The following is a 16,786-nucleotide window of genomic DNA, read 5'->3' on the forward strand; positions in this document are numbered from 1 at the left end:
AATAATAGAGATGTTCTTGGCACTTCATAAAAAGATGGAAGAAATTAGTGCCAAAGGTAGAAAAAAAAAAAAAAAAAAAAAAAAAAAAAAAGAAAGAGTGGGTGATAATTGGGAAACATTAAAAGCATGTTACTGAAGACCCCAAAAGACTATTTAGGAGGAAAAATTTCAGGTTGGTTACAAAAACAAATTTAGAAGGAAAGTAAAAGAACAGTTAGAAACATAAAAAATAGATTGGAACGGAAGTTACTGGTGATGTGTAAAAAGCAGAAGTTTGGATCAGTGGCAAATTAATAAGCAAAATTAAATCTGGAGTCTTATCTAGAGAAGGCTTCCTTTCCCTGGTAAAATAGAGGAAAAATATGACATMCTAATAACAGTATTAGACCGTTATSAGATGAAAACAGATTTTATCAATAATATGGAAATGCTCATGGAGCTTTTCTGTTCTGGTATTTGTGAAGGGTAACATGATGCAATCGCACCAATATAATGATGACGGTAAGCAGGTAGAAGTATCTTCCATTTGCATTGTAACCATGGGTGTTATCACATGTTCACCAGCAGCTTCCTGTGGGACTGCAGCCTCGGCTGTCTGTCCCAGATCCCTCCCAGTGTTGGGACAGCTGAAGAGCAGTAGCTGCTTGGGCACACCAGCTTTTCATCCCTAAGTGCACACCAACTTCTCACCAAAGGCATGAGGCAGCTGCTACCCAAGTGTGATGTTTTCAAAATCGTGAGGTTTGGACAACTCACTTCAGGAGCTAAACCAAAAATTACAAAGTCAACTCTTATCATAATTTTTCTTTATGTTCTAAAACATTTTAGATGCTTCAGTAGACTGAAAGTTGCAAATGCTGTCAGGTTTTGTTTTTTTTTTAAAGGACATGAGAAGTACTGGATGATTGTGGGTTCGTTGGCCTGATACTGAGCCCAAACTAATTGCACAGCTTCACAGCTGATGCCAGCTTCAATTAATAGAGTACTAAAACAGAAYAATGGCATTAGTACCAGGCAACATCTTTCCAAATTAGGGTTTTGATGAGMTGAAAAGTTTGGTTGATGAGGGTATTGCAGATACTCAGGGTGTTACATAATATTGCATTACAAAAGGTGATTTCAAAATACAAATATATTTGTATTCAGGAAGCTTCCATGATGCAGTTGAATTTCTGGAGGGATTTTTTTGAGAAACTGTTCACYGACCATGCTTTTAGTACTTTAATCCATGAGGAAAAGCATACAGTCATTGCTTACAGCTTGCAAGCAGTGCAGAGGTAGCTGATGAGAGGTGACAGACTTGGCCGATCACGGTGTGGTTACYGTGTGCTGAGGCACAGAGAACATTGCTCTGCTTGGTTTCAGCCCCTGGGAAATGTGCCCTGGGAAAGGCTTTTGGAACACAGTGACTTTCTGCCTGAGCATTGATGCACAGCATGGCCAAAAGAGCCACAGCCTTCAGCTTTACAGACATGTAAGYAGGTGTAGGGACTCTGCTTTTAGCGGGAGTGCAGCACCTTTGGAAACTTAGCAAAGAGAAGAGGGAGGAATTACCATTAAGTATGTGCAAGTAACAGGCATTTTCCGAAAACTTTGTAAAACCCAGTTTGAAGGAAAACAATGCAAACTTGAAATAAGGTTTATGTTCCTCTGGGTAGAAACTGCATGGCTGGGAGATGATGACTGGAGTTGTACTGTCTTTTACCCRTTGATGCTGTTGAAAGGAGGATTTGGGAGTCACTGTACTGTGTGGCASCTTAGGCTGAGAAATCACAGCCCAGCTTTTGTCACTGGCACAGTTGGTGGCCACCACACTCACTGTTCTCCTATTTATTAGAAATTAGGATACTGTGCAGAGAAAGCTGTGCAAGCTGTGCTGAATGAGCATTTGTTACAACGTACAGGTACCTAAAATAACAGCAAAGTCTTAAACTTGGATCGATAACAGCAAATACCTGTCAYCTCCTGCATGTGTCCTGCTTACCACCCTAGCCTGACCAGCCTTCCCTGGCACACCAGGTCCCTGCAGGCAATCCTCCTCCTTGCCCTTTAGCTCCTGCAAAGACCTTGTTTTTTCATTCACCGCAGGCCAGGTTCCTTTTCCACCTCCAATGTCCATTCTGAGATGCTGGCACTTTCAGAAAGTAAAGGCTGCGGAAACTTCTTCCCTAATGTGCAGGAAAATTACTGCCTCCCCACAGGCTTTCTACTAAATCATAACAAGTGTTATTTCGACGCCGGTGTCCTCCCACTGCTTACAGCGAGCACAAATYCCTGTTGGTGATGTCGGTGATAGGGGATACCTGCACAAGCAAGCAGAGTATCAGCTCTTGGGGCTGTGATCTTGTTAACCCTCTAGAGACCCCATCAAAGATAAACAAAATAAATAAGATAGTAGGCTTAAATGATTATTCATCTTCACAGTTGGGACCCCCAGGCTCTTACAATGTTACATTTGCTGGAGGGTTTGGAGGAAACAGTTCTCAGCAAAGAGGGTATTTGCAGAGCCGTAAGAGGGACACAGCAGCAAAACAAAGTTTTGGCTCTCCACCTTGTGCTGCCCTCTTTGWGGTTTCTTCTAGGCTTCAGTTGATGCAGCAGCCAAGAAGTCTGGATTTGTGAGTACCAGCTGGCATTTGAAAGGCTGAGGTTATTTGTACCAACAGCAAATTGTGTGCTGTGTGATGGCTTTAAAGTCAAAAGTGCTCCGCATCCTCCAGTCACTACAACGATAACAAAATCACACAATTTTGTTGCTTGAAACATTACTGCTTTTATAAAGATTGAAGTTTTTGTAAGCTTTGGCCAGCTTTTAGTACTTTCATGTTTCTTACTGGTAACAAGAAGGCATTTTATCAGCAGCATACAGGTAAAGTAGAGCTGTTCTTCATCTGCTGGGRACACAACAGGTTAAGTAATGTCCTGTTGTCTTCTTGCTTGAGCCCCATTGCTTTGCAAGCACATAGGTAAACACATCCTTGAATAGCCTGCAGTGAAATTACTTAGTGTGTGAAAAAACAAGCAGGAGTGGGTTGTCTTTACAGGGAAGTCAATGTGGGGTGCAATAATACAGGAATTTATTTGTCATACCAGGTACTTTGCATGCCTTCTAATTAAAACTGCTGGATGTAACACCACTTATCCCTTAGTAAAGGGTCTGCTTTGCACAGAGTGATGTTGTTCTGCATCCTGACTGCCTAGACAGGGTCATAGTTGCTGTGTGGTGTGAAAGCCAAGGGGAGAGTGCAAAATATCTGTAAATCCTACATTCTCAGCTATTTCAGTGCTTGCTTTCAGATTGCCAGCTTAAGACAAAGCCCAAAACACCACATTTTTTTCAGGTGCAGAGAAGTCATAAAATGCCAAGAAATAGTACTAAAAAAAAAAGAAACACAAGTATTTCTTCTGGGATTTTAGCTGAAGCTATGATTAAGTCTGAATACTTTACAAAAACAACCCGTACAAAAATGTCATAGTCATAAGGTACCTTAAAAACTATGCTTACTTAGTCTTGCACAAGTCAGCTGTAATGCTGGATTAATATTTGTTTMGTTCTCCTATGGTGTTTCAGGCTCAGGAGAAAAGAGCTGTATTTCAAAAATACTCCAGAGTTAATCATGGATGTGGCAGCATCTGCTTAAGAGAGACCCTTAATTGAATCATCCCTAATTAACCTATCACCTCAACAGAAGGGAATAGGATGTTGGTACCACTACTGAAATGGATCAGAGTGATGGGARTGGAAGGGGGGAGGATGAGGGCAAAGAGAAATAAAGCAATTTGCCTAACACCTAGTTTTATAGCAAATTTGGGAGGAGAGAAGGAATAGAAACTAAAGTGTACGAATCATTGAATCTCTTTAGTATATTTTAATCAGACTGTAATTTGAAAAACATTTGAGCACATTTACATGTTAATCAATGCATTACTTAGGTCCAAGAAATGTTTTCTCYTTTGTATACTTTGAGATTTTTACAGTACTTACAGATTTTTGTCTAATTATCATTACTGCTGACCTAATTTGTATTTGTAATAATTATAATTTCAAACTAAGAATAAAACCCTTTGAAAACTAGTGGGCAATAAAAGTAATAAAATAAAAGATAYAATAAATAAAAGTAATATCAGAGATCTCAGCATAGGAAATACAGTACTTGAACATTTGTTAAATGAAATGTCTGCACAAATCAAAATGAGAAGTATTTCCTATTTGAAATAAACCTCAAAAACCTATAAAGAACACTGCTTGGTTTAATGTTGTTGTTGTTCTATTTTGTGCCATATAGCTAATACACAGTAATTGCAATTTGTTTCATGCAGTGCCCTGCCAGACTGTTTTAGATTATCTGAAGACCGTACTTCAGCATCACAACCAGCTTATGGTACCGCAGCCAACAGACCATCCAACCGAGGTAGTGTACAGTGAAAACAAACTGCATCTCTTTATGCTTGATAATTCATTAAAAACATGTAGGCAAATGAATCAGTGGGCATTTAGTAGTAAAAAATAGGTTTAAAMCCATCGTTCCTAAGTACAGTAACCCCCCAAATGGAGGAAACATCATTAATGTAATCTAGAATGGCTTTATTGAGCAGCACGTAACTCCACCAGCACCAGCTGTTCTTGCCTTGCTTTGGGTAGTTTTTCTCTCATCTTTCCTCGGAAGCACCACATTTCTGGGAAGAATTTAGGCTAGGAGACAGCTGTAACAGAGTGACTGAGACTGCACGCGGGTTGCAGCAGTTCAGGGTTTGTATCACTTTGCTTCTCCATTCAGTTTTATCCAGTGCAAATTGATACCTTTTTATTTTTATTTTTATTTATCACTAGCCATTATCATTCAGGTATATTCCAAGGATTCATTTTCCTTTTTTTAATGCTCTTTTGCTAAACCAAATTTTTCAAGTACTGTAAAAACCGAGGCTGTTTTGTAATGTCCCACAAGTAATAGCTTGTCATAGTGTGACAGTATTTTTTATTCAATTAAACACATAGAGATTAATATTTTATTCATAAATTTAATCATGTACAAATATAAGCAGGGATACATTTGTATTTCGGTTCTTCCTTCAGAGTCTGCTTATTTCCTTTCTGGGAGGTTTTCTGTTTGTTTTAGTTTAATGACTGCTGGATGCACCAAATCACATAGATTTACCAAGAATGTTTTGCCCAGAAGTGCTTTACTTTCCAAGGAAGCAATGGAASTGGATCTGTAGGAACCCAGTAATTGTTTAACAGCGTAGCACAACACAGTATCATGCCTTTGGTGAAAAATGAGGAAAAATATCCTAAATTTCTGGGGGAACAAGAGAGAAGCTTTATAAAATTGAGGCTGAGGAATTTACGCAGAATTTATTACCCTCTCCTCAGTTGAYAGCAATGTGAGCTCTCATGAAATCTTGATGTTGGGCCTTTCTGCACCCTATTTTCATCTGTGCTATATATATATGTAAATACAGAACAGCTTCTAGGATAGCTTGSTGCTTTCACAGAGCCACGTGTGAGCACCTGTCCTTAAGGCACACGAGCGAGTCCAKAGCCCTACCCTGTTGCAATATGGGCTTGCATTGCATGAGGTGAGCCCGGCAGGGCATAAAAGCCAGGCATTGCCTACATTTACCTGCAGGTTACACCTTGCACTAACAGTAAAAATGGCCCATGCTTCACTAGAGGGGTTTTGTAACAGGGAAAAAATAGGTTTCAGAAATCAATTCAAAAGAATTGATTTTATATAAAAGGGATGTTAAGTTAGCTGCTGAAAAAAAAAAAGGAAGTACTCCCATCAGCTCCCCCTGGGACAGACTGGTCACAGTCACTTCAGCATAAGATTGTATTACCTCCAAAGAGCTTTCCATGCTGCCTCTCTGCTCTTCTTCCTTCCCCAGCCCCTTCACCATGCTGAACAGGACAAAGAGCTGGACTGGATGGACGTTAATGTTCTTCCATGGCAGAGCTCTTCAGATTTGTTACTGGTTCCCAGGGGCTCATGCACTGGGAAAAAGTCAGAGCAGCTGCCTGCATCACGAATGGAGGGGGAGGAACTGACCCTGAACTGTTTGCAGGGATGTAGGAAATAATGAAGGGCAAAGAGAAAGCCCCAAATTATAACAGAGCTAGATTACAAGGTGAAGGGTCTTAAGGGGTTGAAACTTGAATTTACAACTACAGGGGAGTGAGTGAAATGTTGAGATGTTTTGGGGGAAGTGGCCCTTCAGACAAAGCCTATCTTTTCCTTTATATTTTGGTTTCCTTTGCAGAGTTTTGGATTTGCCTGTAGCTGTCTTTGCCAGCAGTTTGCAGCAAGGCAAACAAATCACATAGGCTGAGCTCCCACTGATGCTAAGCCCTCTGGAAGATAGTGGTACTCTAGATCATACAGATTATCTAATGACCCCTTCAGCACAGTCTTCACTAAATTCAATCTTCCATGTGTTTATCAAATTTGCAAAAAAAATTAAAAGCAAACACCTGAGAAAAAAACTTCAAAGATGCTCTCAAGCTGTCTCCCAAGATGCTATAATAAGTATATGAAAGAAGGCAAGGGTAGTCCTTAAAATAGTTTCCAGATATCAAAGGCCAGGAAGTGAGGAGAACTTTGCAGCAGCTGTCCACAAGAACAGCAYGTGGCTGAGTGCCTCACTGAGCATCGGACCTCTGGGTTTTTAGCTCACTGCAAGCTCCTATTGAAGCTGAGGAGTTTACAAAGAGTTTACTAACTGGGCTTCCAGATTTATGTGTTTGATAAAGAGGTGCAGCTGTAAAAGTGAATGAGTCTCTAGGAAAGTGTGGTTTGGGTTTTTATTGTGTACTTCAATTATTTCAAGTATATTAACAGCACCATCTTATATTAATTGGGTAATCCTGAAATATAGCATTTTAAGAACTAAAAACAAGAATTAAATACAATTTAGGTACAATTGACTTAAGAGGGCTTATAAATGTGTGTGGATTACAGGAATCCCCATAATTAGTCCCACAGCATTCATTTAATGTGGGAATATTGAAGCACACAAATTATGAAGGTTAAAAGCAAAATTTCTTTCCAAGTGACACAGTGGCATTTCTGTAAAGCTATAATTTGAGTTAATACAGCATTCATTAATAATAATGAAGCTTTTTGTTTTCATAGTTTCTTTATTTATTTTCTTTACATTTTTCACAGTAACATAATTGCTGTCAAGTTTCATGTGTGTYGTACAGAAGTAATAAATTTATTATAAAAATAGACCAAAAGAGTCACCTCTGAAGCAAACTATCAGCTGCAATGAAGTGATCCATTTGATCACGMTCTTCAAAGACCCTTCTTATGCATTATAACATTTAAGAAGAAACATTCCACTTAAATAGCATGCCCAGTTGCTGATTCTTAACTCTTTTTAACCTGCTYGTGAAAGTGGAAATTATCAATAGCCACCTCTCAAAATGTATTCATCATTCCTCACCCAATTTGAGTTCTAGAAAATGGAAATGTAATTTCCAAAGTACTCGTTCTCTGTAAGAGCAATTACGTGTTCACTTCAGGTTGCGTTTCATTGTCAGTATCACTGATAGTTAAAAAAAAAAGGTATCTTTGATTGTAACTGACATCTTCACTTATTTGCCTTGTAAAATAAGCAATGGAAATATTTCACTTTTTCAGGGGAGTAAGCAGTTGCTGAACAACTACCCTGTCTACATCACTAGTAAACAGTGGGATGAGGCTGTAAATTCTTCCAAGAAAGATGGACGACGGCTCCTTCGCTATCTCATCAGATTTGTTTTCACAACCGATGAGCTTAAGTACTCATGCGGCCTTGGAAAAAGGAAAAGGTCAGTGCAGTCAGGAGAGACAGGTCCTGAAAGACGTCCTCTGGATCCAGTAAAAGTAACATGTCTCAGAGGTACTGCATCTTTTCGCTCAGTGTCCACCATATGTGATCTCATTTCACCACATTGGCTCTGGCTCAGTAGAAGCATTTGGCTGACAGTTGCAGAACTAGAAGGGGTTTCACAGGCAGGAGACAAGCAGCCAGAAACCCTCCACTTTCTTTTCATACATACATACCAGTATGTATGTATGTATGTATGTATTATATATGTGCTTGGGGTGTTTTTGGATGGGAAAAAACACAGCTGCTTATTTAAGAGAGGAGACAAATGCAAGGGCACATGGCAATACTACACTTTAAACAGCAGTGAAGCAAAACCAGACAATCCTGATTGCACTCTTTTATAATGAACTGAGGTCATTTGTTTACACTGATACACAGCAAAACTAACCAAAGGAATAGATACAGGCTAATGCCTAGCAAGGGTATGATGCACAAGAATACAGTGCATCATTGCAGTTAGAAGCTCACTGAGTTTCAGAACGAGTTTCAAAACATCTTCTAGAGTCAAGAACATCTGCAGGTTAATTATCTACAGGGTATGAAAGTGTGTTGTCAAGAATTTTACTTTCTTTTTGGCATATTGATGCAACGTTGCCTGAAAAAATTAGGGAACAACTTTCCCCCATGTTTAGCCTGAAAAGGGAGGGGAGTTTTCAATCATTTCACAGTGTCTGAGRATGAGGGTATTGCACAGAAAGGGTACAGATTGAAAAGAATGTTGTATACTTTGGTTTCCTARAATTGTTTGAAAGGCCTGGTACCAAGCTTTATAATAAAACATACAATACACAACTTTATAAAGCCCAAGTAAAAATATGGTTTTATTATCAACATCTGCATTTTATAAATGCATATGCTAATTATTTCTTTAACTAACTTATAGGAAACTTTAYGGTATTTTGTGAGCACATACATTAAATTTTGGTTCAACTAACCTCAAGAATGTTTTACTGATCAATGCAACGTAAAAAGCGATATTGTGGTCAGTCAGTGATAAAAATATCTTTAGTCATTCGACTGGAGTCCAAAGTGTTTATATACATCAGATGGAGCCTCTTCCCATTAAGGGTAGAAGAATCCAACAGAGCTACGTAGATAAGAGGGTAACCAGGTAAAGAACTCAGATTTTACATACAGACATATTAGGCAAACAACTCTTTTGTACTACAAAGGGATCTTTTAACCTGCACTATGATACTCTGCCAGAGCTCCATCAGAGCTCAGTTGAAGGGCAAGTCCATTGCACACCATGCTGCAGAGGTCTAGAGAGAGATCCAGGGTCCCAGAAGTTGTCCTGGAAAATGAAGGACGGATACAAGTACTTTAGCATTAACTAAATTACTCAAAGTATCACCTAACAATTCATGCACAAGCAGAGTGTTGATACGCTTTTTATCCCCTTCCTCTCACCTATCTCCCAAGACTAATAGTAAATCCACCTGTGTGTGGAATTTTGTTTATGGCCACTCTCTGTTCTGAGGTCCTGGACACAGAACATGGGCAGAAAGAGGAAGGGTAATTTCTTTAATTTTCAGAAGCTTGAAGAGGAAGCCAAAACATGCAGTATATAATGACCAGCTAAGAAAGCAGAGTAGACAGCTCTCCCTTTGGGCTTTCACGTGTGGGTGGGAACATGACAACTTCCTCCAGTGCTGAGAGTTGGCCACTAGCTCCTACTTATTTACAAGCCAAGGTAACAAGTGTCTGACTAATTCTCAGCCCAGCTAATTATGCCTTTCCACCATAGCAGGGAGTGCAAATTGGTTCTCTCTCTGCACTCAGRGTAGTTTAAATATATGTAAACATTTCTAATATATTCCTACAACTGGATGGTATGTGGAACCAGTTTTGAAACATCCTAGCATGCTTAAATTATAGCATTACTCCTTTACTTGGTAACCATTTCTGAGAAAAAGACAAGTCTGTGGGGGCACATGTGAACATAACTAGGCAGGAATTACTGTTGCCTGTGTRGATTTCCAGGGAAATGAATTTAAAACAGAGATCGCTATCACTTTTGCAGACACACTGCTGGAGGAACTATGCAAAAGTCACATCCTAATTGTCCAATAGATGAGATACCTGCAGGCACGGGAACTCCTGTAAAAGCACAGCATTCCCTGTCTGGAGATGTGGTGACAGTAATGAAGTTACCTTACACCACTTATTGGGCCRTTGGCTTGTCGACAGTAGAAAATAGAATTTAAAAATATCCTGGGACACACAATACTGCATGAGAGAATAACTAATGCTACCAAATAAATAAGCAGCTCAGTTTCCATATGAGGTACAGTGTATCCAATATCTCTAATAAGGTGCCCTCACATTTAAAATCATATTTGGATGTTTCAAAGTCCAAATACACCCATTTGAGCTATGTCTAGCAGTTACAGAATTGGCAAGGCACCTTCTGCAAGTCTAGCATATAGCATGTCAAAGAATCTAAAAAATAAATTATAAAAAATGTAATCATCACRTACAAATAGCTGTCTGTGGAAACAACAGCTATTTAAATAGCTAAAATACATGCAGTACAATTTATTTTCTCTTGCATTGAAAACTATTGCAAGGCTCCCCAAATCAGCCCTCTAATCTCATTTAGCTATTTCTAAGGCCAAATTAGTCTCTGAAAAAATAGGTGTAAAATACAGGGAGATGAAAATAGCAGAACTTAAAAGGAAAGAGATCCCAAACAGAAAGGTGCAGCAAACTGAAATAATGGCAGGGACATTTCCCAGSAGGCTGGGGGCTCCTTCAAGTTGCAGGTGCTGAAGGAGCCAGCAGAGGGAAGTCAGGAAGATCCAACAGCAATCACCTTGAGGTAGTCACCAACAGGTTTCAACTGAAATACATCCTGGCTCACATTACCTTCCACACATATTGCACACGCTGAATCACAGCCTTCACTTCGAATTAGCTCTTTACATTTCCACAAGAAGGGATTTTATCTCCAGGTCCCACGAGTCACCTCATTAGGTCAGGTATAACAACATACACTGCATGTGGAGAAGCACACTTGCGCACAAATAAAATAGGTCCAAATGGCATTATCATGACATCCCCCATAAGGCTTTACTTCTGCTTGAGTAGAGCAGCAATACCTCCTTCCTTATTTCCCATGTGCTTTTGATGCCTGGRCAATAGCAGATGCTGCAAAGACAAGTTGCTTTTATCCTTGCATGCTTTCCTGCAGAGTTCATTAGGATGCACTGTACCTCCAACCCGGACTGGTGGATGCCATCTGAAGAGCAAATAAACAAGGTGTTCAGTGACGCAGTGGGACATGCTCGCCAGGGCCGTGCTGTGGGGACTTTCCTTCACAATGGCAACTCCTATTACGAGGGGACAGACCACCCAGGATCACAGGACGAAGTCTTCAACAGAGGTATGCAAGATGGATCTGGAGATTGATGCCGGTGAGAACCACGTCATAAAACAATAGCAACCACTTAATTTAGGAGAGACTGTTTGTTAAAAATACTTAACCCTGCTGTCATTTAGGAGTCCAAAGCATGTTTGAACACATACTGCATACAATTCAGCTTCCCCATCCTACCGTATCCCAGTTAACAGAAAGAAATCCATTTCAAGACCTGCTTTATAGACTTCTCAGTGCCTATTATTTCCAAATCCTTCATAGCACACTCAAAGGGAACGTGCAGTTCATTTCATCTAGTTGTAGAGGAAAGGTCATTTTAAAACTATAAAAATGTCAAAAGAAACAGCAGCTCCTATCTCTTCAGCTTATTGATAACAATCCCCAGCCTGGACTCAGAACAGCTGGGTGTTATTTGCTTTCCCTGAGAAGAAGATGTAAGTATGACTGCACACTTACAACAACAACAAAAAAAAAGAAGTGGTTTCCCACTTGCTAACAGAAAAGAACACAATTATAAATGCTACCTTAAAATACCACACAAGATGGAAAATCCAGGGACTTTCTTAGCCAACTCTGCCAGGAAATTAAGCTTCCCGAGTAAAACAGCGGCCCTCATCAACAGCAGAATCCTTCAAAGACCCAGAACAATAACATGCACTTCTAACAGATAAAAGTTGTGTTGTGTATCAGATAGACAGTATATTTATCTAGATTGCTAGAGGATTAGAGTTGATCCTGACACTTTTCAYGAAAACAAGATTGCTAAAAACAAATCGCCATTTCAGAAGACAGAATTTCCTTTGTCTTTTCTTATTCTGCAGCCATATTATGTAGCTTTAGAGGCTTTAAATTGCCTTTTCTTGTTTTCACTTTCATTTGTGTTTTATATCCATTCCTTGAAAGAGGTGAGGCATTGCACTGGTTTTGCTCAGTGCTGCATTCAGGGAGGGGTTGGGCAAGAAGAACCTGGTTTAGTGTTCTGTGCTAAGTAGACAYGGGATCCAGACTGAGAGCTAAAATAAAAGAGCTGTTGGAGCAGAATTCACAATGGTGCGCAACAGTGGAAGCAGATATTAGCTTTAAAAACAAGTCAGTCCACAAAGAAAGTTTAATTGTAAAGGTTTAGGAGTCCATTGTCCCTCTAAATTGATGCATTCCAGAAATATGCAACGCCAAAGAAATGATACCCTTTCTTTCCCACGTCGGGGTGTTTCCATCTCCTTACCTTTGTCTGGTCACTCAGGCCAGTGTTGGCATCCTCCACAGCCTGAACCAGCTCTTYCTGAGGCAACACTTCCCCGCTGGCAGGTACAGGGAACTGTTTTTTGGAAAGAAGGCTCACTTCACTTTTAACCATCCTTAGTGCTACCTCATCAGCGTTGACTCTCCTGAACGCGTCCCATTGTCCCCAGCTTTCCTTCCCGCCTTGTGCGAGCCACAAGCGTGGCTRCTGACTGCTCCTTTCACCCTTCTCCTCTCCCTCCCGCCCTTCTCCCCTGCCCCAGGCAAGGCAGGAGGCATCCAGCCCCTTCCTCAGAGATGGGGAAGGGCTCTCTAGGGTGCAGCACCCCTCAAGCCCCAGTCTGGCCACAGGGCTGAGGCACAGTCTCMAAGTTCAGCTCACCCACACAGGAGCTCCTTGCTGCCGTCTGCCTCTGGCTGTGACTGGTCCCTCCTGGCCCATGGGGCATCTGGGGACATGGGCTCACCGTGCACTGCCGTAGAGAGGACCTTGCTCAGCCCCATATGCTTTAGGCCCTTAAATGTACAATACCTCCCAGTCCACTTTAATTTTGGTGGATTTTTAAAAGGGGCTTGAAAGGTACACACTGGCCCCAAAACAACTAATTTATTTTCTAAAAGTCAGCTAGCAGTTTGGTCACACAGGACCTCATCAGACCAAGAGGTTTAGAACAGCATTCCCTCATTTCAGGCAGGAGGTGACTTTCTTGGAGTGGTCACAGCACATGGTGGCCTCTGGAGGAGAAACTCAATGTATAGAAATGTCACAGTACAGATATCCTATAGTAGCTTTTTCGGTGTTGAACTTACACTTTTTTTTAAAAGAACTATAATAGAAGATGTTACATTGCTCAGATGGTGTAAGTCTTGCTGGTCTATGTTTAATGTGGTGACACATGCCAGAACTATTTGGTAAAACATGTCAGAACGTGTGAGTCAACATTATACTGTAAATTTGTCCACGGCAATACGTATCATGCTGTATTTTTGTAAACATTGTGATGGTTTCCTTTCAGATGCTTAATTGTATGATGTTTAAGATATAAACACTTTTTAACAGTCACAGAACAGAATTACTGAACTGAAAGGTTTGCTAGCTTTATTTTTAGTGTAAAGAGCATGGCCAGCATCCTGGAACCACTCACAGTCCTCTATTCTCATTATTCTYTCAAAATAACCAAAAGCATAATTTCATCCTGAAAGCCACTTTGGCAGTAGAAATGGCTTTGTAGGTTTGGATCTTTCTTTATGAACAAAATTTTGTCCTCAATTGCTTAAGTGCACTGGCCAGTGACATGAACCATGGTCACAGACAGGCATTAACAGACACCAGCTCATATTTTTGTTCGTGTTTGGTTTTAAAATGACAGAGTAGAAAAACTTTTGTCAGTTGTCTGTCTTTGTTTTTAATTGCCATCRTGGCCACTTGACCTGCACATCTCATTTTAAGAACCCCAAACCTTGCACAACAGCTTATTCCAGTTAATTTGTTCATTAGGTGTTATAAATTCATACACATTTAAATATCTGCAATATGTTAGACWTGGGACCTGAAACAATAGATAGCACATGAGCCCTTGCAGAGGGAGATATCCTTATTTAGGCAGTGTGCTTTATAAGCCAGCACATCTCTTCCCAGTGACAGAAGGAAACTGCTATCTATCATGTCACTCCAGAAAGTCCCAGGAGGATAGAGATTCTTGTCTTATCCTTCCACTCGCTTTAATCTCACTGTCATTTAYGTATCTGCCTTCTCTCAAACTTTGTGTAGCAGCACCGCACGCCCATCTGTGCCAACATGCCTTCGCTATATTTTCTATGACAAATATTTGTGGAGAAACTGTGATTAAAGAAAACATTAATCCTGATATTTTTATTGTTATGGTGTAGTTAATTCTATGAATACTTTCTAATGATGATTGTACTGTGTAGAGTAAGTAAAGGTTAGGGATAGACCTTTATCAGATATTGTACAAAAGAAAAGTGCATAGTGTAATATAGACTAGTAAGGTTTTTGTGACAATTTCTATAGGATGTGTGAATTGTTTTCTATGTGGCAACACACATTTCTTTTAAAGAATATAAAATCTTAGAGAATTTTTTAAACAGTTAATATTTTTTAATTATAAAGACATTTGTTACCTACAGTTTACTATTGCAGGTGTTAATTCTAATTTGAATATTGGTTTTATTACTACATACCTCCAGTTCCATTTGTTCTGTTGCATAACAATGCACAATAAAAGTTAGTCTCTGGTTAACCCGTCTCTCTCTTTCTCTAGAGGCAATGTTGTTTCAGTGTAACAGCCATGACACCCAGGTCACACTAAAAATATATATGAAAAGTTTTAGATATCAATTTATATAAAGGGCTAGGGCATTTTCTTTTGCATTAAATGCTTGTTTGGTATGAAGCACCAGAAAGCACAGTGAAAGAATGCAGAGAATTCGAGTATGATTATAATATAAATCATTTTCACCTCAACACACAACTACATAGATTTATGTGCTGGCTAAATAGAAAACTGCTTAAAGGAAGTACCCATCTGCAATCTTAAAACCTGGATTTTCAAGCAGTGACATTTAAATCCCATTTTAATTCAGAATCCAGTGATGGCTGAACATCTTCTGTTCCCTTATACTCTTTAGAAAATCCTGGSTCCAGATAATTTGTAGAGGAATTACAGTGACAAACACTGACCATGGCAAACCGCTGCTGCTGGGCTGTGAAACAGGACAGGGCTGCCCTCTGGCTGGCATCAGCCATTTGAATGGGTACAAACACTGCCATTATCAAACAAAACGGTAATGCTGCACTTAACTGGGGTTGGGCAGGTATTTTCTAGGTCAGGGGCTTCAGCCTGCTGCATTTTTTTGGTGAAAGTCATAGTTAGTGAAAACGGTTTACTAACCCCCCACCAAAATAATTTTAGGTAATTCTGAGAAATGGACATAAAAACCCCTGTATTAATCCATCTGCAAAAAATTATAATTAGCTTCTCTTTGAAAAGCTTTGACTTCCCAGACTYTTGGGCAATGGCTGGAAATGTTTGAGGCTAGATCAGGAAGCAGGAGGGAAAAGGGATGGGTTGTGGATAAATCAAACAGGGTGAAGGAGTAGTACAGGCAGGAATCCAGCAGGGAAAGCTAGCAGGGAAGAAGAGTGTATAAGTAGGGRATCAGAGGCAGCAATTGGGTTTATGAAGCTTGAAAAGAGAGATTAGGTCTAACAGCAGAGCACAGGCAAGGGGATAAGCATGAGAGGTAGTGCCTGGGGCTGGGCAGGGGAGAGAAGGGTAGGGGACAGGTACCTGGGATGGGGAAGAACCAGGCCTGCGAAGTAACTGCAGTGGAACAAGCAGCAGATGGACAGTGTAATTCAATAATGTCATATTTTATCACTCTTCCACTAAATACCTGTCAAACAYACCGGTAAGGCAATGCTCCTGCTCTGCAGCAGTGATGATGCCCTCAGAAGCACRGGCCATGCTGGCACAGCTGTGTCTTTGCTGAGGCACAAGATGTCCCTGAAGAGAGCCTTTAAGGTCCAAGGCAGACATTGAACCTCATGCTTGTGAAGGTAATTGGTTTTTACCTCTTTTGCTTTGAATAAGCTCATATGCAAGCCCATATGAGTGTTTGTAACCTTATTTTAATAAGATTGCTCACATTGCAAAGTCTTGTCCTCAAGAGTTCAGCTGGGCAGGGTTTTCTCTGCCTCCTTCCCTCTTGAGGCCCTGACTGAAGCCTAACCACTAGCCCATGCAGCATGGGCAACACAATGTGTACTGACTTGTAAAGTCAGCTTCTGTTTRGAAACATGCACAAAATCTCAAAAAGAACTCTTTATCTCAAAAAGAATTCATTTTTTCCTGCCTGACTCTTACTTATGCTCATTTGCACCATTGGTAACTACAAACTGCAAAGTGCTTCAGCATGAGGCAAGGGTGAATACAGTTCCAGGTGACAATCATATAAATCTTAGTTATTGATAGAGCAAACCAACACCCCTCATGTGACCTGACCACTCCTTGAGCAGCGCCTGTTTAAATCAGAGGCTCTGTCTTGGTTGTTTCCTAGCAAGTTAATACATTGTGTTGGTTTTGCTTGGCCCAGTTWTTGGAAGTGGGGGRGCCAAAAAGATGGCACCTGAGAGAAGCTTCTGGTGGCTTCCACCATGTCCAGCAGAGCYAATTGCTGTTGGCTCTGAGGATGRTGGACAYGCCACTGACCAAACCTGGGCCAGTTGGAGATGGTGGTTACGCCTCTGTGAAAACATGTTTTAGAAGAAAT

The 16,786-nt window shown here is 40.3% G+C and overlaps 1 protein-coding gene across 1 annotated transcript in view; it reads left to right on the top strand.

Moving 5' to 3' along the window:
• BEND4 (BEN domain containing 4) overlaps window positions 1-14,743 on the top strand; it is a 22,480-nt gene extending 7,737 nt beyond the window's left edge. Inside the window, exons 2-4 of the mRNA XM_057371758.1 lie at window positions 4,321-4,412; window positions 7,641-7,881; window positions 11,066-14,743. Coding sequence (XP_057227741.1) covers window positions 4,321-4,412; window positions 7,641-7,881; window positions 11,066-11,283 — 551 coding nt within the window. The 3' untranslated portion in view covers window positions 11,284-14,743. The remainder of the gene's footprint in view (window positions 1-4,320; window positions 4,413-7,640; window positions 7,882-11,065) is intronic.
• Window positions 14,744-16,786: the final 2,043 nt, after the last annotated feature.

This window comes from Malurus melanocephalus, unplaced genomic scaffold (genome assembly GCF_030028575.1).
Source record: "Malurus melanocephalus ecotype Western Australia unplaced genomic scaffold, MMel_1.1 scaffold_157, whole genome shotgun sequence".
Lineage (NCBI taxonomy): Eukaryota > Metazoa > Chordata > Aves > Passeriformes > Maluridae > Malurus > Malurus melanocephalus.